The sequence below is a fragment of the Colletotrichum aenigma genome (genome assembly GCF_013390185.1).
Source record: "Colletotrichum aenigma strain Cg56 chromosome Unknown KSG_Cg56_contig10, whole genome shotgun sequence".
Classification (NCBI taxonomy): domain Eukaryota; kingdom Fungi; phylum Ascomycota; class Sordariomycetes; order Glomerellales; family Glomerellaceae; genus Colletotrichum; species Colletotrichum aenigma.
The window spans coordinates 1,170,862-1,188,586 of record NW_023500916.1 but is presented as its reverse complement, the minus strand read 5'-3'; the positions used below and the strand labels follow the sequence as shown (position 1 = coordinate 1,188,586).

Below are 17,725 nucleotides of genomic sequence, written 5' to 3'. Positions count from 1 at the left end.
TTCCAGAATTGTCGCTGACATAATCAGCACCAGGTGGCCAGTGCTGTGGCACACTGCTGTCAGATATGCACGGCCCAAGCTAAAAACCGCCTCGACCAATGAAAATCCCTGCGCAACAAAGGGTTTTCCGTCTGGTCGAGCTCAGCTTATTCTTTTTTTGTTAGCTCCAAGACCATTCTCTTTGACGATCGACGGCCGACGACGCTCACAGCAAAGCGTCTGGAGTCTGTTGCACACCCTCTCCCCGCCGACAAACCGTTAATACCTAATGTCGCCCCCCGCGAGTCCCTCTGATAACCCTGCTGGCCCTTCCGACACCAGCAGCGACTACACCCGATTGCACATCACCCCGTTCGACCAGGACCTCGTCAAGGTCATCATCCCCTCCTCCTCCCTCCCCAAGGCCCGCAACATTTCCTATCACACTATCGAGACATTCCCAGAGAAGCGCTACGGTTACGTCGAGCTGCCCGAGGCCGAGGCCGAGAAGATCAAGAAGAGGCTGAACGGCGCCGTGCTGAAGGGTACCAAGATGAGGATAGAAAAGGCCCGCCCCGAGGAGAACTACCTCCCAGTGCCCGGCGAGGAGGACTCGGGCAAGAAGAAGAGGAAGAAGTCCAAGGAACAAGAGGAGGGTACCAAGAAGAAGCGGAAGCGCGATCACAACCTCGTCGAGGGCGTCGAGCTGCGTGACCGCAAGGTCAAGCGCGGATGGACCGTCCCGGAGGAGGCCAAGATCCGGGAGAAGAAGAGCAAGAAGGAAAAGGGTGAGAAGAAGGACAAGAAGGATAAGACCAAGAAGCGCGAGGAGCGTTCCAAGTACACCGACAGGGCGGAGTGTCTGCTGAAGACGAAGCTACCCGCGAAACTCCCGTCCACAAAACCGGCCGCCGACGGCGACGAGGAGGAGCCGGAGAAGAAGAAGCGCAAGAAGAAGTCCCGCGAGGTCGTCATCCACGAGTTCGAGAAAACGACCAAGTTTCCCACGTTCCTCAAGGCCACCAAGGCGGCACCCGCGGAGGCGCTCACGACAGAATTTGTCGAGGGCAAGGGCTGGGTCGACGCCGAGGGCAACGTGATTGAGCCGGAGAAGATTAGGAAAACCGCGACTGCGCCTGTTCCCGAGTCTGAAGCCCCGAAGAAGAAGAAGAAGCCCGCCAAGGCTGCTACCCCTCCCCCACAGGACGACACGACGAGCAGCAGCGGAACTTCCTCTGACGAGGATACTTCATCAGACGAGAGTTCGGACGAGGAAGAGGAGGAAGCCAAGGCGAAACCGGTGACACCTGCAAAGAAAGCCCCCGAAGCGTCAAAGCCCCCGCCTCAACCTGTCGACGATGACACCACGAGCAGTAGCGGGACGGCATCTGATGAGGACAGCTCGGACTCTGATGATGAGATGGAGGATGCAGACAAGATCACGGCACCAGCTGTAGTCGACAGCCCGCTCGCCGCCCTCAAGGCTGCCGACGCCTCTCGCCCCAGGTCATCCGGCTCCAACGTCAGCTTGACGATCAAGATACCCCCCACGACCCCTGCCAAGGTCCATCCTCTGGAAGCCCTATACAAGCGTCCCAAGCCCGACAGTGATTCCACCCCTCAGCCAGCCAAGGAAGCCCAGCCCTTCAGCTTCTTCGGCGGCGGCAACAACGACGATATTGAAGAAGAAGACGCCGTGCCCGCAATGCCGCAGATGCCCATGACCCCCTTCACCGAGGAAGAGTTCGCCTGGCGCAACGCTAGAAGCGCCGCGCCCACTCCAGACACCGCGTTCCCCGGCCGCACGAAGCCGTTCTGGGCCATCGGCAACGAGCCCGACGAGGAAGAGGAGGACGACGAGGCGACGCAGCAGGAAATCGAGGCCACGCTCAACGCCGAGCAGAACGCTGTGGAAGGCGAGGGTGCCGGCAACGGCGTGCCGCCCGGCGAGTTCCAGAAGTGGTTCTGGGAGAACAGGCGGAACCTGAACCAGTCGTGGATGAAGCGCCGCAAGACGGCGGCCAAGGAGAAGAGGCATCGGGACAACAAGTCCCGCGCGTCGAAAGCTGTGTAATAGACCTTTGTAATGAGACTATATCCGGCGTATATTAAAGTTGTTCGTTTCTGTTACTACATCATCATGGATACGCCTTTCGCACGTCACCAGCCGCTGTTGAATCATGTCAGCTGCTTTTCGATGCCTCCTCGACAGCCTGTGTCGGACGGTGGTCTTCCCCTTTCGAATCGCAGGTCTGCTTCGTCACCGCCTCAACAGCGCCGCAATACTGGCTGCCCGAAAATTCCGGTCACATATTCAGGCGCATTACCCTCCTTGAAATCGACCTGGGGGTACAAGCATGGCTCATACGGCCCATTCGCCGCTGCCACCGCCCTCTCTCTACGAGCCCGCGCCCTGTGGTCACCCACCAGCAAAGCCCACTCAAACACAACACACCCCGTCAATATCCCGAGCAGGTAGCAGAACCACCGGCTCGGCACCTCGTGCCTCGCAGCCAGGTAGATTGCCCGGGCGGAGAGGGCGAGGAGTACTATTCCCTGCGGCAGCGCGGCGTCGGTGATGAAGCGGAGGGCCTTACCCCCTATACCGGGATTCGAGTCCGGGAAGACGTGCAGGCTTGCTAGGAGGCGGTGCAGGTTCTGGGCGCGCTGACGGCAGGGGATGGAGGGGCATGAGGTTTCGGTGAAGGTGTCGATGAGCTCGGCGCAGATGAGCAGGGTAGTGATGAAGAGTAATGCGCCTATTATGAGTATCCCTAGATACTCCAGGCTTGTGAGGTCCGACATTGTTGGTGGAGGATGGGTTGGGATAGAGTCGGTTTGCTGCTCAACTAGATGGATAACGTTTTTTGTTTGTGAAGTTTTGAAGCAGAGATGATGTATCTGGAAGAAACGATTGGAAGCCCCAGAGTGTTTATTGTGTGCCATGACCGGAGGAATGACAATGCCATCAAGGTTGACGATGACGAGATGGTCAGATAACGCCATCCCGTTGTGCCAGAAGGTTTGAGCCAGGTCCCGTTACAGATCAGTATAACGAATTTCAACAATCTAGCTTCCACTGACATTAACAGGGCGTAGGTACGTTGGAAAACTCTGGACTTGGTAGGCCATCGTGAGCCGAGCCTGTCCCTCCTTAGCAGAGCCCCTTGCTGTCAAATCTCTTCTTCGCTTCGTCGTCACACCCTCCACAACACCATGCCCCCCATCGTAATCCCCTTCACCTGATACCTGTGATGGCTCCTAGCCTCCTAACGGTCATTCATCACCCGCGGCGCCGATGCATACCCCGCCTCGCCACCATCCTCCGCCGCCTCCCTGCCCATCCTCGCCTCTCGGCTACGCGCCGCCAGCATCAGCGCCCAGGGGCAAACCAGACATCCCATGAACAACGCGACCAGATACCAGAACCATCTATCTGGCTCCTCGTGTCTCGCACCCAAGGAAATGCCCCATGCGATGATGGCAACGAGCATCAAGCCTACGGGTAGGGCGGCCGCGCCGATGAAGCGAACAGTGTCCTCCGACATACCCGGGTCCGAGTCGGCGAAAAGGCATAGTCGCTGCGGTAGGTGAAGGCGATTTTGTAGCTGGCGGCCGCTGCGGATGAAGTTGTCGGAGTTGCTGACGAAGGCCTCGACGACCTCGGCCCAGACCACGCCAATGGTGACAATGAGGGACACGACTGCTATGGCGATCCCCGTAAACTCAATAATGGACTCGAGTGGAGGAAGAGCAATATCCATTGTTCCAGGTTGCGTGGTTTTAGTGGACTGGTTGCTTTCGGTAGTTTGAAATTTGTTTTTCTTTTCCTTTTTTCTTTATCGATAGATGGTTGAATAAGAAGCGAAGAGCCGTGGCATATCAGAAGTCGAAATCTTCTTCTTGTGCAATCTCGATCACCGGAAGGTGTGTGATCAAGGTCCTCTTTTCCTTCTAACCTTTCTTCGCAGTTTGCCGCTGGTGGGCACACCTTCTTGGCTGCTGAATGACCCTGACGGAGAAATATGTAAGGGCCAGGATGACGCGATCAAGGTAAGCCAGACAGAGCGGTAGCATTCCCCGACAGAATGGTAACTTTCAGCCACGAGCCGTTTTGAAGCGACCTTGAACCATCGAAATATTGAAAGATGAAGGGCGGCGGCCATGACAGGGCGAGAGATTCTCAGCTCAAACGGCTGAACTTCTAACCCCAATCGATGTGGATATCCGGCGCCGAATGGAAATATCTCTCCACAAGACATTTCCGCCGAAGGTTCGCGCAAGAATGTTATTTGAGTGGCAACGGTATCCGGTCCTCAGGCTGTTTCAAGGGAAATCCCAAGACAATGTAGCATACCTTTGTAATCCGCTCGATATGGCTTTAAGCACGAGTCAACGACGAAGGCCAGAGCTCATAAATACCAAGAACTTACAATACCAAGGGTGATAGTGACACGAAAAAGCGTTGGAACCCACCTCGCGTAGTCTGACTAGTGGATATTACTCCGAATCCGGGACATAGACGCGACTGAGGCTCAAAAAAGTCGAAGCAGAAGCCCGGTTTGGCCTAGTCTTTAACTACCTTAATGGTGTGTGCTATAGTCGATCTAAGTTCTCAGATCTTGGCGTCTCGTCCAAGACCAGTCTGTCCAATAGCGAACTCCTTCCTCTCATCCGCAGACAACCTCGTCACGGCCAACTCTCCCTGAGAACCCTCCTCGACGGTGGCAAGCTTGTCCGTCTCGATGGGCACGTGGTCGCGGACGACGAGCCACGTAGGATACACAGCAAGACCCAGAAGAATCGTGTTGATGGCCAGCGGCACCCGACCTCCACGCCACTTCCTCGTGTTCAACCCAAACGCCACAGCCTGCGCGAAACTCTCCTGTCCTCTCAGTACGCCAGAGAATCTAGCAAGCTCAGAGATGTTGTCCGTCTTGGTTGCCAGCAGGTAGTACAGCCAGTTCTGCAACGCCTGTCTCGCGAAGTCCCATAGAAGCAGAACAAAGAAGCCCTCGGTGAACCCCTTGTCCTCCCAGTCGTATGCCGGCGGGTTGGCAGTGTACTTCTCCTGGATAACCCATCCGTACACCCATGCGATGATGTGCCAGACGACAACGTAGTAGAATCCGATGTTGATTCTCTTCTTGACGCTGAAGCCCTTGTAGTCCAACAAAGTGCTGATAAGCTGGCTGGACAAGAGCGTGCCGAAGTTGCTCACAAAGCCAATCAGCGCCCTCGCTCTCACACCAAAGTAGTAAGACTGGAAGTTGCCGCTGTACTGGTTAAAGTACGCCGCCCAGAAGATCGGTAGCAGAAGCAGCACATCCTTCCTCTTCGAGATGCGGAACAACTCCCTGAACTCGGCCGAGAACGACTTTTCCGCCTTGATGATGACCTTGCTCCCGTCGGTGCGTTGTACCTTTTCAGGGGGCGAGAGGGCCAGGGCCAGGGGCACACTCAGGCACTGCAGCGCGATGAAGACGAGGTAAGTCTCGTACCCAACCTTGCCCTTCTTCTTCGCACCGGCGTCATTGTTGAGCGCCAACACAATGGCACCGCCTACAAGAGGCCCGCCCGTGCGAAACCAAAGCCAAATATTCATGTATTTGCCTCTCTTTGCCGGTTCCGGGTAGCCCAATGCGACAGCGCCTTCACTCGCCCAAAACAAACCAGCGGACACGCCGCATGCCGCGGCACCGACAAGCACGAACCAGACGTTATCGAAACGGTTGTTGCAGTACAGACCGGCGGAGTAAAGAGGGTAGCCCACGGCGCCGAGAAGGAGAGTGCGGGCAAGGCCGATGCGGTTGGCGATGGGACCGCCGAAGAGGCAGAGGAAGCCCATGAGGCCGAACACTAGGGCGTTGGCGGCATTGACGAGGAATGGTTCCTGAGCGCCGCCTGCGCCGAGAGCATTCATCGCGTTCCAGAGGCCGGGGGCCATGAAACCTATTTGGCACTGTCAAAATCATATTGCACTCAGTAGTGACAGGGAGACATACCGACACCACCAATAACGAAGGCATTGAACAGCGTTGAGTGGTACCAGACACGCTTTACCGGCTCAGACGCCGGAGCGTGGTCCCGGACCTCCGAGACCGGAGTCTTGGTCGGTTCTTCAGCCATCGTTGATTTTAGGCTTGAGTTGTGATGAAGTCGTTGCATCGTGAGCCGCAACGTCCAGTGGGATCAGCCAACCTTATATCGGATAAAGTTTGTCTCGGCTCACATCGTGATTATTCCCGTTGTTAACCGCTGCTGAAAAAAAAGCTCTTTCGCCAAATTTTCTCCCGTGGAATGACTCCTCATATCGGTGCAAAATGACGAATATGCTAGTGCAACGTTGGAAGTGTCGTTGAATCCACCCGACGGCGAGAATCTTGGCCCCCATTGGACCTCTGAGTGGAGGCCGTCGATCCATACCCCGGGAAGATGTCCGTATTTGTTAGGTCTTTTCTGACAGAACCACATTCACGGGAACCATCTTCTTGGCGCGATGGAAGTTGACCGATGTTTGGTTCTTGAGCTCGTTGAGCTTGTTTGGTGGTGTGCATGAGAAAGCCTCACCTGGGAATGGCATCATGAAAGACCTAGCTCAGTAGCGTAAGATGGACGAAATTTTCTGTCTTGGCAATTCTAAAGACCAAAGTCCTAGAGTTTTGCCTTAATCTGCTTCTTCTGCTCATCTCTCTCTTTCAACTCCCTCCACCACTTCTGCTTCAACGCCAACACCCCGAATCCCAACAGCCCCCACTCATCCTCCCACGCAGGCAACTCATATCCATCGGTCCCCTCCGCAGGCGGCCCAGCCACGTCCTTCAAAAAGTCGAAATACTCCTTAAAGTCAGGCTTGATCTCGTGGAACTGTGATGTAAGCCCCTTGTACTGCAGCCGCTTCACCTCCCATTCGTCCTGCTCCCGCGGCGACGGCAGGCCCCCACCGCGGTTGGCAAAGTACCGCGCCACAGCGACGGCCTGGTACTTGTACACCCGGAGCGAGATGGCGGCCTTGACCTGTCCGACTACCGTGAGGGAGGGGTCGGCGATGTTGAAGACGTGCTGGTAGAAACCCGACAGACGGCCACTGGGGGTGACAGGGTCCGGGACGAGGAAGGGGTATGAGAGGCGGTACCCCGTGCCGAAGTGGATCTTTTCGATGCCGTCTACTTCCGTGCCGTCTTTGAAGGTGACTTTGACGAGGTTATCTGCGCCGACGGACAGTTTCGTGATCTCGGGTTTGAGAACAACGTTGGGGAGTTCCCATGCGTCCTTGAGGATCTCGTTGTACCCGCGCTGCGCAACGTAGAGAGGACCGGAGACGATGTTGTGGATTTCCGACACGGTGTCTGAGGCCGAGACGTTGCCGCCGACAACTACGACTTTCTGCGGTGGTGATTAGATGATCCAATGTCTAAATTGACGCGGTTGGACTCACCTTGTCAAAGTAGTCTTCCGGAGAGCGGTACGCCTTTGAGTGCTCAAATCTCTCAGGTAGCGCAGCGAACGTCTCCTTAAGCCCTGCAATGTTGGGCACATATGGCACACCATAGTGCCCAGTCGCAACGATCACAGCATCAAACTCATCCTGCCACCAATAGTCCCTCTTGTGGCCCTTAAGGTAGTACTGTGTTTTTCTGAGCGTCAACCTCCACTTCTTCCCGACTTTTTCAACTCGCTCAACGTGGGTGTTGAGGGTGATAAGATGATTGAATGGCTCGGCAATCTCTTCCAGGTACCCAGCGACCTTCTCCCAAGGATGCGTCGGATTCGCCTTTCCAAAGCGGTTGATTGACGTTGATGAGTGCACCGAGGGGAAAGGCTTGTAAGTAAAAGCCATACTTGTGAGCAGACGTTGCTGTCCAGAGAAGGGTAGATGCCCGTTTTGGCAGTGACATTTTCAGACGCTGGCGGGAGCGATTGTGGAAAGTTTGAAGGGAGGTCCCTGACAGGTTGACTTGAGTGCGGTGAGAAAGGCTCTGGCTTTTCGTCGTAGATCCTGCGCGGCATGTCAGTCATCTATGCATGCGCATTCACCGAGGATGACCTACCATGTCCCTCCGATCTTCTCTCTTCTGTCGAATAATTGGATCCTGTCAAACGCCTTCTCTTCACTCAGCGCCTTCACAGCTGATATGCCGGACGGACCAGCCCCGATGATGGCTACGCTTGAGTATCTGGGCGCCATTTTCCACTGGATCAATTCCTAAAAGGTATCTGAAATTACGATTCCAACACGAACTCATATATATCGCCCCTCGTTGGCTCCCCGAAGATGCTCGGCATGTCTTATATCGTAAGCTTGTTGACGAATAGGTCCCGCATATGACGTGCTTCGCAAAACGCGAGGCGCGGTAGCCCGCAGTTCCACCCCAAAGCTTGGTTCTTCTCTGAGGTCAATTGCCCTGTAAATTGCGAATCAGAGAGATAAGCTAGGTTATGGCCAATTGTCTTCCTATTGAATTTAATATTATTCAGCAAGACAGCGGTACGGTCCGCTTCATGGGGACGGTGTAGCCTGCGGCTTCCACTGACAGGGGTCAAAATGATCCAGAACGATACGAATTCAACGAGGCATCATCCATCTCGGTCACAAACAAATTTCCGACGCAGTTGCGAGCATATCCATCAGGCTGACACGAAGGCCATGATCTTGTACCACACCTCATCCCCATCGTCAGCCGTGTCACTGCTGAACAGCTTGCCGCAAGGACTGCGGTGTGTTGTCTCGGAAGGCTTGTACAACCCGTCGTCCGTGTCGATAAGGGTCCGAACGATTTCGCGACTGAGGTCGGGATGTCCTTGGAAAGTAATGATGCCCTTCTCCTTACTACACGAGATCTCACATCTCCCTGCTAACGCTGTGAAGTCTGGCGCGAGTCGTGACATGTAGCGCTTGTGGTACTTTTGCAACAACTGACAATCATCGTCAGCCAAACTTTGGTCTAGAAGCTCGGAAGTCATGCTTACCAGAACATCCTTTCCGAACAGCTTCTTCCCTTCCGGCGTCAGGTTAATCTCTTCAACTGCAATCTTCACAATCCGTTATCAGCTCCACGTACGGCGTTGGCTGTAGCAGCTAGACGTACCCTAGGCCCCTCTGCAAGAATATTCAAGACCCCGCCGAAGGCATAATGAACTGCTTGGTGTCCCCAGCAAAATGCAATAAGCTTAGTGCCAGGGAGTGCGCGTGCGTCGCGGATCAAATCAAGCACGCGCAACGCCCATTCTGGCTTCTCCTCCTCAAGCAGGTTCACGGTTCCTCCCGTCAAAACGAACAGGTCGTAGTCTTTGGCTGGGGGCAGGGTCTCGCCATCAGCTGCGCGGTAGTGATCAACATGAGCGTGGGGAATGCTGCGACGGATGAAGTTCGCCGTAGCATCGATCGTCATCTGGCCCCAAGGCTTAGTAGTTGAGAAGTCTTGGATGATGGCGGCCTTGTAGGGCTTCGAGGCTCCGTTCGTCTGGGTCATGTTGTTTGTATGCACAGCTTAGGAGATGGCGATGTGTAGTTGAAAAAAAGCCAAAGATGCCCATCAAAGAGGCCTGTATTCCTTCTTACCCCAAAAATAGCACGAAGATGAACCCGGAGCCATGTTATCATTCTTTCCAGCATGTGTCCCACAGCAGGAATGGCTCGGGGTAAGTGGACTTTAGACGGCCGGGAACTGGGGCCGGTCGGCATATTGTCCGACATCCCAGATGTATATCCACAAGGGAGGTCTTGTCGGCCTCAAGTCCGACAACAAAACTAGCTGTCATCCTAAGTCCTCGACGTATTTCTCGCATATGCTGTGTGACTACCACGGGACCGCGGTGCATCAACATGCAATGCAATGCATAGCAGAGAACTGCATAACCGCGCAAGTCGAATGAAGCCAATCACGGCTAGACGATACCGCGAGGAGGTATGAAGAGCGCGAGATTGGACTATCAATATTCCAACATGTCACTGTGATAGCCAGGTTCCCCGCAAGGTAATATGATGCCATCAAGACCTGCAGAGTCGCTCTTCCTTACCCCATGTATTCCACCATCCAATTAACGGGTGGACCGAGCTTGTGCCGGGTATCTGGGATTCATGTCTATCACTCGGCTGACCATAGAGGCAAGGCTCCATGTTGTCGTCCCTGCTGTTTCTATTGTTCGGGTAGGAACCGATGGCGTATTTGCTCCCGATAGTGAGCGGGCGTTATATTATCACCCAAGTATCCCTTGCTGCAGACCAATGGGTTGACATAACTGAAACCCATGTGACTTAGAAGATAGGCGTAGCTCTCTGGATATATCAAATGGAACTCAGTATCTGTTTTAATTTTCATATGAGTTCCGTCATATTAACCTTTTCGACGGTACAATATCATCTCACAGCGTTTCCTACTACCACGGTGAGCCCGTGACAATATGTCTCCCACCGATCTCGAGGGCATGAAGCCCGAGGCAAACATGCCTGAAACGGATATTCAGAGCATCTCCAAGGGTGCTGTCGAGGTCGGTCACACGGATATTGGCTACGACTACTATCTCGAATCCCAAGCCATGGATCCGGCACGTAGAGACGCCATCGCCAAGCAGGTTCTGAGAAAGATTGACTTCATTCTGTTGCCCTCGGTATACACCTTTCTGCACCAGGACCACCATCGTAGAAGGCAGAAGCTGATCTGAATTCCTGCAGATGTGTCTCATCTACCTCATGTCTTTCCTCGACAAGCAGACGCTCAACTATGCGAATGCCTATGGCCTCCAGGCCGACCTCGGTCTCGAAGGGCGGGACTATTCCTGGGTGGCCTCAATCACCAACATCGGCTATCTCTTATTCTCCTACCCATCGAGCTGGTGTCTCCAGCGTTTTCCGATCGGAAAGTTCGTCTCTATCATGCTTCTGTGTTGGGGCACATTGCTAGTCGCCACCGTCGGCGCCAAGAACTTTGCTGGTATCATGGCGCTTCGGTTCCTTCTTGGCGGGCTGGAGGCTTGCATTGGCCCGGCATGGATGCTTGTCACATCCATGTTCTGGACTCGGGACGAGCAGCCGTTGAGAATGTGTATCTGGCTAGGCTGCAACGGCATCTCGCTGATGCTTGGCTCGGGGATTTCCTGGGGACTTGGCACGACGACACATACCGCCTTGGCCCCTTGGCAGCTCATCTTTCTGGTACGGACCCTTTCATCGTTGACTTCAACCTCCAAGGTCCAAACTAACAGGCTATGATCAGGTCATTGGAGTGATAACTCTGTTTATCGGGGGGGTTGCACTTTTCCTATTCCCGTCAAGCCCGGTTGACTTCAAGCTCTTCACCCACGAGGAGCGGGTGGTCTCTGTTTGGCGAGTAGCCGACAATCACACTGGCATCAAGCACTGCCAATTCCTACCTTACCAGATGAAGGAAGCTTTCTCGGAGCCTCGCGTATGGTGTGTTGCTTTACAGCAAATCTCCATTGGCATCATCAATGGCAGCCTCACGAACTTCACCAGCGCCCTTCTCAAAGGCTTCGGATACAACTCCATCGAGACATTGAAATGGCAACTGCCCAGCGGGGCATTCCAACTCGTCCCAACTGTCATCCTCGGCTATCTTGCTTCGCGTTACAGGAACATTACCGTTCTCATGAGCGTACTCGCTGGTGTTCCGTCTATCGCAGGAATTATTGGCATCGCGCTCACTCCCCTCGAGCGTCCTCTGGCACTGACCGCATGCTGCTGGCTTCTTGGGGTAATTGGCGCTGCGATCATTCTGAATTGGTCCATCGTCGCGGCTAACTTTGCCGGCCACACGAAGCGCATGACGGTCAATGGTGTAAACTTCATCTGTTATGCTGCAGGGAACATCATCGGCCCCTTCATGTTCGATCCCGACGAAGCCCCTCGATACATGTCCGCCATCAAAGCACTCTGTGGTATGTATTCTAGTTGCATGTTTTTCACGGCCTGTATCGGCGGCTTGATGTGGTGGGAAAACAGAAAGCGCGACGCGCGGCTTGCTGAAATGACAGGGGGCGAGCACGTCAACGCGGGGCATGGCGATACCGAGGTGAACGAGTTTGGCTTCACGGACCGCACCGATAAGGAGAATCCTCATTTTAGATACAAGCTGTGAGGTTTGAATCGGGCTTAGAGGCTCATTCAACCATTTTCAGCAGACTTGAGCTTTCATACACCAGGATTACTTCAGTCAATGAATGCAAGGCCAACGTATCAATTGCTCTAAATTCCATCTTCAACTTTGTTCTCTGAGATGCCGTTTGAGATGAACACCCCAGTCAACGGACGAGGTTGGTCGGCTACAACGGCCTGAACCCCGCCTCCCCGGCTTATCCTCCGCTTATCATCCCGGATCCAACCCTATCATCTGACCTACCAAACAGGACATCATGCATGCAGCTCGACGGCGCACATCAATGGAACGTGACAATCAACTCCCCGCATAGTGCTGTCTACCCATCATCTCATTATCTTTTCCGGGGCGGTAATCTTTGTCCCGATAGCTTGTGCCTTCCATGCAGCTTCTCTGATCTTATCGCCCAGGCGTTGAAGATTAATCTCTGCCAAGACGGGCGAAGATAAGTTGATTGGAGCCCCAGCTGACGTCGTCCGATGAGGAGGCAAGATATATCTACCATGTGCAGCACACTTACCATGTTGGTTCAGAGGTCCCACCAGCTCGGTCTCGTCCAGCCATCTGGTCGGCTATTTTGATGTCGCCCCCGATAGTTGGGGGTTGACTCCGCGGGAATCCTTATCTGGACCGTTGGCTGCCGACCAGGGTATGTGTTGCCTCCGGCATTTGGGGTAGAGTTTGTAGTAGTGATATAAGCCGATCCCAACTATTCGCCCTCAGCCAGGTGACTTCTTGCCAGCACGTCGCTCACAAGCTGCCATATTGTAAACCTTCCTGCCTTCGTCCCTTCTTGTGCGCATTTTCAGGTATCTGCCTGACCCCGCAACGACCATGGGCTCTCAACCCGAACCTCGCATCGTTGATGAGGAGAAGAAGGTCGCAATTGTATCTGATGACAATGCGCAATCAGACACCAAGAGTGAGGTGATCGGCGACTCGCATCTGAGTATGATCTCCATCCGTTTTAGCTTTTGACACCCAGTATTGACCAAAGTTCGCAGTCGAGGTCGAGGGCCGCTACACGAAGGAAGAGTTCCACAAGTTGAAGAGGAAGATTGACCGCTACCTGCTTCCTCTCATGTGGCTCTGCTATGGTATCCAGCAAACAGACAAGACTGCGTTGGGAACTCAAGCCATCTTTGGCTTGCGCGAGGACACTGGCCTGGTGGGCCAACAGTACTCGTGGTTGACGACAATCTTCTGTACGTGATCACCCCCCACATTCCGAAACAGGCCCGGGACAGTACACTGACATAGTGGAACCTAGACATCACATACATGGTTTGCGAATTCCCAAGCAATGTCGTCGTCCAACGTTACAAGATGGGTCGAACCCTGTCGATTTACATGATTTGCTGTAAGCCTCACCTGCTCATATGATATACACCGAGAACGGTTCACTGAAATCCATTAACAGGGGGCATCATTGTCTTGTGTATCGGGTTTGCTAAGAACTTCACACACCTCATTGCGCTCCGCGCTCTCCAGGTATGCCCAATGTCAAATGGAAGAAAATTGTCTATCAGCTCACCAAAAGATTAGGGAGCATTCGAGTGTTGTATCAGTCCGGGTTTCATGCTTCTTGTGGGAACGTGGTACAAGACCCGTGAACATGCATCTCGTTCTCTTGTCTTCCAGAGTGCCAATGCTGGCTTCGGTGTCATTGCCAGTCTGATCATGTACGCCATTGGTTCCGCAACCCAGGGCAGAGAAGGAGTGCAACCTTGGCGGTACATCTCCTACGTAAGTCGACAATTACGATATGTTGCCCGAATAGCAGTACTAACTAGACAGTTCTTGGGGGGTCTTACTACCTTCGTCGGATGCCTTTGCTTGCTTCTTCTTGGCACACCATCGGAGGTTCTTTGGTTGAACAAGGAGGAGAAGGATATGGTGAGTGAACTTTTAAATCGTCACATGCTTTCTTGTCTAACCTCGTGCAGGCAAGTGCTCGTATCAGATCAAACAACACCGGAAACGACAAGACCGCTATTAAGGGCTGGAAGTGGAAGCAAGTCCGCGAGTGTCTCATTGACCCTTGCTTCTGGTTTGCTGGCATGAACGCTTTCCTCAGCTCTGTCCCGAACGGGGGCTTGACTACCTTCGGTAGCATTGTCATCAAATCCTTCGGCTTCAGTGAGTAGTACCTCTCGAATAATTCGAGTTGAGATGTTGACTCCCATACAGCCAGCTTGCAGACCATCTTGATCGAGATTCCCCGATCTGTGATGTCAGTAGTCATCTTCATCTGCGTCGGCTTGACCTGCAGCAAGTGGTCCAATCTTCGAATGTTCTTCATGGCCGGCTCCGTCCTCCCGCCCTTTGCAGGATTCTTGGGCATGTCGCTCCTCCCCAACGACCCCGCCATCAAGTGGACCAAGTGGGGTTGCTACTTCATCACGGTGCCCTTCGTGCTTGGCCTTTTCCTTGCCTGGACACTCATTCCAAGCAACACCGCCGGTCGCACCAAGCGTACCATCACTAGCAGTTTCACCTTCGTTGGATACTGCGTTGGCAACATGGTCGGAAGTCAGATCTTCAAGGAGAAGGACGCCCCGAAGTACACCCCTGGCACCATCGGATGTGCAATTTGCTTCGGGCTTGAGTTTGCGCTCATTCTGACCTGGCGCTTTGTTTTGGTCAGACGAAACAAGAAGAGAGATGCGCAACAGGCAAACGATGGTCTGACATTCGAGGAGCGAGAGAAGAAGGGCAAGGAGTACGGTGAGGCGGACTACACTGACTTTGAGAACCCCTACGTAAGTACCGCCCTGTCTCCAAGGATCTTCACAACTAACAAACTCCACAGTTCCGGTACACCCTATAGGCATGGGATGGGTCACATTCATCTGTTGTTATGGCTGCCATGACAGTCCTCCCTGCGAGGATCGACGGGAGGGGCTGATTCCACTTGGATGCCGCAGGCGGGCGCAGGGCTTAGATCGAACATAGATTTTATCACAATGATTCCACTTAATACATCTATTCAATCCAGAGACAGAGTCTTCTTGTTGCCCACGAAGAGTTTAATGAAGGTAGTATGCGCCCAATGAGTGGGAAACGTTCCTCGGATATCAGCGATCGTCTTTCAAGGCTTCCAACGTCTGACCAGGATGTGCATAATTACATAAACAACCGTACCAAAGCCCAACATGCCGGAAATGACGCCGAAACCCATGAGATATTTCGGAGCATCGTCAGTAGGGAAGAGATATGCGCCATAGATTTGCGCCAAATTTCCGAGAGCATTCATCAGTGCCAGCGCAATCGCACGAACCTCTGCGTCCATGCTTCCGAACGTTGAGCTGGCAAAGGACAGAGACATAGCGTTAGATGCCCACAATCCAGCGGCCATGAGAACAAGCAGTATGTATCGCGCCGTAAAGTTGTACACCACGCAGACAATGATCGAGGTGATCATGCTGAATGCGAGCCAGGCAGCGATGACCAGTCCGCGATGATCGGGTATTTTGTCGCCGAAGTAGCCGGTAATTGCCGTGCAGACGAAAGCGAATGCGTAGATGGGGACCTGGTTCTTGTTAGAAAACATCAACAACTGGCATCCAATGAGGTGGGTGTACCGTCATGTACTGAGCCTGGACCGTTGACGTAAAGCCAAGTCCATGGACAAGAGTCGGATAGAAATAGGAGAGTGTAGAAGAGCCGACAATCACCTGTGTGTTGGTTAGCATGAGGGATCCTAATCATGAGCAACTTGATTATGAATCTTACCATGTAGCCAAAGATGAACCCCCATGTTCTCCAATCTCTCAGGGCCAACATGAAAGACTTCCCTTTACCGAGCTTCTCATCGGCGTTTCGAACAGTCACATTGTCTTCTTGCAACCTCGCGACCGCAATCTCTCTCTCTCTGGGTGTCAGTCTCGTTGAAGTTGCAGGAAAGTCTAGCAAGATGAAGGCCGAGATGCCGGCCCATCCAATTGTGGCAACACCTTCCACGATGAAGAGCCACCTCCACCCCCGGATCCCGTGTGCCCCTTCCAGGCCACTCGTGATCGCACCAGCAAGCAACCCGCCAAATGCCCCGGAAAGAATTGCCGCAGACATAAAAACGGCAAAACGCCTCGATTGTTCTCCGCGTCGATACCAGGAAGAGATGATGAGAAGGATGCCGGGAGCGAAACCACTCTCCATTATTCCAACAAAGACGCGAAGCACGATGAGGTGATGGTATTCCTTGACGACTGACATAATGCATGTGAGGACGCCCCAGAGAGCCATTATGAAAGGAAGATATAGCGACGGTCGGGTTCGGACGAGGATCATGTTGGAAGGAGGTTCGAAGAGAACGTAGCCAACTACGCGTTGTTAGAAGGCTCAGAGCTGGGCGTCATAACTAGGAGATAGAACGCACTGAAGAACACGACCAAGACGATGCTGTATTGAGACGACGAGAGGCCAATATCGTCAGCCATTCCTGCGATCTTGGCATTTCCAATACTGTACCACAGGACTATATGTTAGCTAAGCTGTCCAGTCAAGTCATTGACTGTTGTCGTCCAGGGTTTGTGTACTGACTTGGTTCGGTCCATGTATGACAAAAGGTACATCAGCCTGATGGGTGTCCGTCAGCGTTCTGTCTGGAGTCGCCAGTCACAACCGAGCAGAGTATTACCAAATGGTCGGCATCAGGAATAGGTCGATCTTCTTGACAAGAGCTTTCTCCTCTTCCTCTGTCCATGTGATTGTCTGGCCTGACGTTTCGATGTGCTGGGGCTCATTCTCCATATTTTTCTGGTCGTTCGCCTCCATGCTCGGAGACGATGATTGTCTTCGAGAGACCATCGCGGATGGCTAGTTGGAGTTTTGCCTGCCTGTTAATAATTCTCACTGGAAAGAATGGCAGAATCGTGGAGATATCGAGAAACAGGATGTACTAAGCTGACATTTCGCTTATGGGAGTGGTGCAAAGATGTACAACAGCTCAATCTTATAGAATGACTTGAAGTGTCGGTGTCCCAGCTTATCCACTGCCTCAGTTGCTGGTGCAGTCCAGAGGCTAACTAGCCGGCCACTCCGCAAATTCCTTTGTCCTTCCCCGAACCCCTATCCCTTCCACTCTCCAGCTCTCCACAAAGCGGCTAACCACCCCGTGGAGGAATCGTGGGGACCATCCCCAGAGTTGTACTCCCCAGAATTTGGGGTTACCAGGGATGCACCATGAACTTGGATGGTGTGGTTCCCGGATGAGGGGAACCCAATCGGCTCCTCGGACTGCTGGTGGGTTGCCTCGACGCGAAGGCGTACCTCGAAGCGAGTCCCAGTGCCTTTCACGTCGCATCGAATGGAATTCGTGGCACAACCACGCCATGTGATTCCATCCCTTGGAATTGTTTTTCGGCAGTTCTGGGTGGGTAATATGATCGGGTAAGTCCAGCATTTGTCCCGTGCCGATGTCTGCTAGAAGAATTCCGGTGAAGTCCGGTTGTGTTAACTCGGAGTGGGACCCAGATCTGCACATCAGCATCCGCTACGAGCCAGATACCAAGTTATCATAAGTCCTGCACACCGGTATATCATCGCGCTGAATTCTCCTACCAACGTAAACCATCCAGCCCTTCAACATACTTTATCAGTCCATCAGAACCCCACAAATCTGCGAAGTC

General features: G+C 53.4%; 9 protein-coding genes across 9 annotated transcripts; 3 read left to right on the top strand and 6 right to left on the bottom strand.

Annotated features, from left to right (window-relative positions):
- Positions 1 to 268: 268 nt before the first annotated feature.
- On the top strand, positions 269 to 2,053 carry CGCA056_v014189 (uncharacterized protein; the record flags this gene model as incomplete). The annotated part of the gene is made up of 1 exon (XM_037329431.1): positions 269 to 2,053. One exon carries the CDS (start codon positions 269 to 271, stop codon positions 2,051 to 2,053), a length of 1,785 nt encoding a protein of 594 aa, XP_037171636.1.
- Positions 2,054 to 2,247: 194 nt separating this feature from the next.
- Positions 2,248 to 2,784, bottom strand: CGCA056_v014188 (uncharacterized protein; the record flags this gene model as incomplete). The annotated part of the gene is made up of 1 exon (XM_037329430.1): positions 2,248 to 2,784. The coding sequence occupies one exon, from the start codon at positions 2,782 to 2,784 to the stop codon at positions 2,248 to 2,250; it is 537 nt and encodes a 178-aa protein (XP_037171637.1).
- A 464-nt stretch (positions 2,785 to 3,248) lies between these two features.
- CGCA056_v014187 (uncharacterized protein) lies at positions 3,249 to 3,743 on the bottom strand (the record flags this gene model as incomplete). The annotated part of the gene is made up of 1 exon (XM_037329429.1): positions 3,249 to 3,743. The coding sequence occupies one exon, from the start codon at positions 3,741 to 3,743 to the stop codon at positions 3,249 to 3,251; it is 495 nt and encodes a 164-aa protein (XP_037171638.1).
- An 851-nt stretch (positions 3,744 to 4,594) lies between these two features.
- CGCA056_v014186 (UNC93-like protein) lies at positions 4,595 to 6,108 on the bottom strand (the record flags this gene model as incomplete). Its single annotated transcript, XM_037329428.1, has 2 exons — positions 4,595 to 5,931; positions 5,985 to 6,108. The coding sequence occupies 2 exons, from the start codon at positions 6,106 to 6,108 to the stop codon at positions 4,595 to 4,597; spliced, it is 1,461 nt and encodes a 486-aa protein (XP_037171639.1).
- Positions 6,109 to 6,633: 525 nt separating this feature from the next.
- On the bottom strand, positions 6,634 to 8,167 carry fmo1-0 (Thiol-specific monooxygenase; the record flags this gene model as incomplete). Its single annotated transcript, XM_037329427.1, has 4 exons — positions 6,634 to 7,365; positions 7,418 to 7,753; positions 7,822 to 7,978; positions 8,031 to 8,167. The coding sequence occupies 4 exons, from the start codon at positions 8,165 to 8,167 to the stop codon at positions 6,634 to 6,636; spliced, it is 1,362 nt and encodes a 453-aa protein (XP_037171640.1).
- A 440-nt stretch (positions 8,168 to 8,607) lies between these two features.
- Positions 8,608 to 9,452, bottom strand: chyE-0 (Glutamine amidotransferase-like protein chyE; the record flags this gene model as incomplete). Its single annotated transcript, XM_037329426.1, has 3 exons — positions 8,608 to 8,895; positions 8,950 to 9,012; positions 9,069 to 9,452. 3 exons carry the CDS (start codon positions 9,450 to 9,452, stop codon positions 8,608 to 8,610), a joined length of 735 nt encoding a protein of 244 aa, XP_037171451.1.
- A 931-nt stretch (positions 9,453 to 10,383) lies between these two features.
- Positions 10,384 to 12,077, top strand: CGCA056_v014183 (putative transporter; the record flags this gene model as incomplete). Its single annotated transcript, XM_037329425.1, has 4 exons — positions 10,384 to 10,590; positions 10,655 to 11,134; positions 11,196 to 11,877; positions 11,974 to 12,077. 4 exons carry the CDS (start codon positions 10,384 to 10,386, stop codon positions 12,075 to 12,077), a joined length of 1,473 nt encoding a protein of 490 aa, XP_037171641.1.
- Positions 12,078 to 12,929: 852 nt separating this feature from the next.
- CGCA056_v014182 (putative transporter) lies at positions 12,930 to 14,925 on the top strand (the record flags this gene model as incomplete). The annotated part of the gene is made up of 9 exons (XM_037329424.1): positions 12,930 to 13,044; positions 13,100 to 13,300; positions 13,366 to 13,455; positions 13,516 to 13,586; positions 13,641 to 13,841; positions 13,893 to 13,991; positions 14,042 to 14,234; positions 14,286 to 14,857; positions 14,908 to 14,925. The coding sequence occupies 9 exons, from the start codon at positions 12,930 to 12,932 to the stop codon at positions 14,923 to 14,925; spliced, it is 1,560 nt and encodes a 519-aa protein (XP_037171642.1).
- A 261-nt stretch (positions 14,926 to 15,186) lies between these two features.
- prlL-12 (MFS transporter prlL) lies at positions 15,187 to 16,871 on the bottom strand (the record flags this gene model as incomplete). The annotated part of the gene is made up of 6 exons (XM_037329423.1): positions 15,187 to 15,627; positions 15,680 to 15,772; positions 15,831 to 16,417; positions 16,474 to 16,559; positions 16,638 to 16,673; positions 16,735 to 16,871. The coding sequence occupies 6 exons, from the start codon at positions 16,869 to 16,871 to the stop codon at positions 15,187 to 15,189; spliced, it is 1,380 nt and encodes a 459-aa protein (XP_037171643.1).
- Between the last annotated feature and the right edge of the window lie 854 nt (positions 16,872 to 17,725).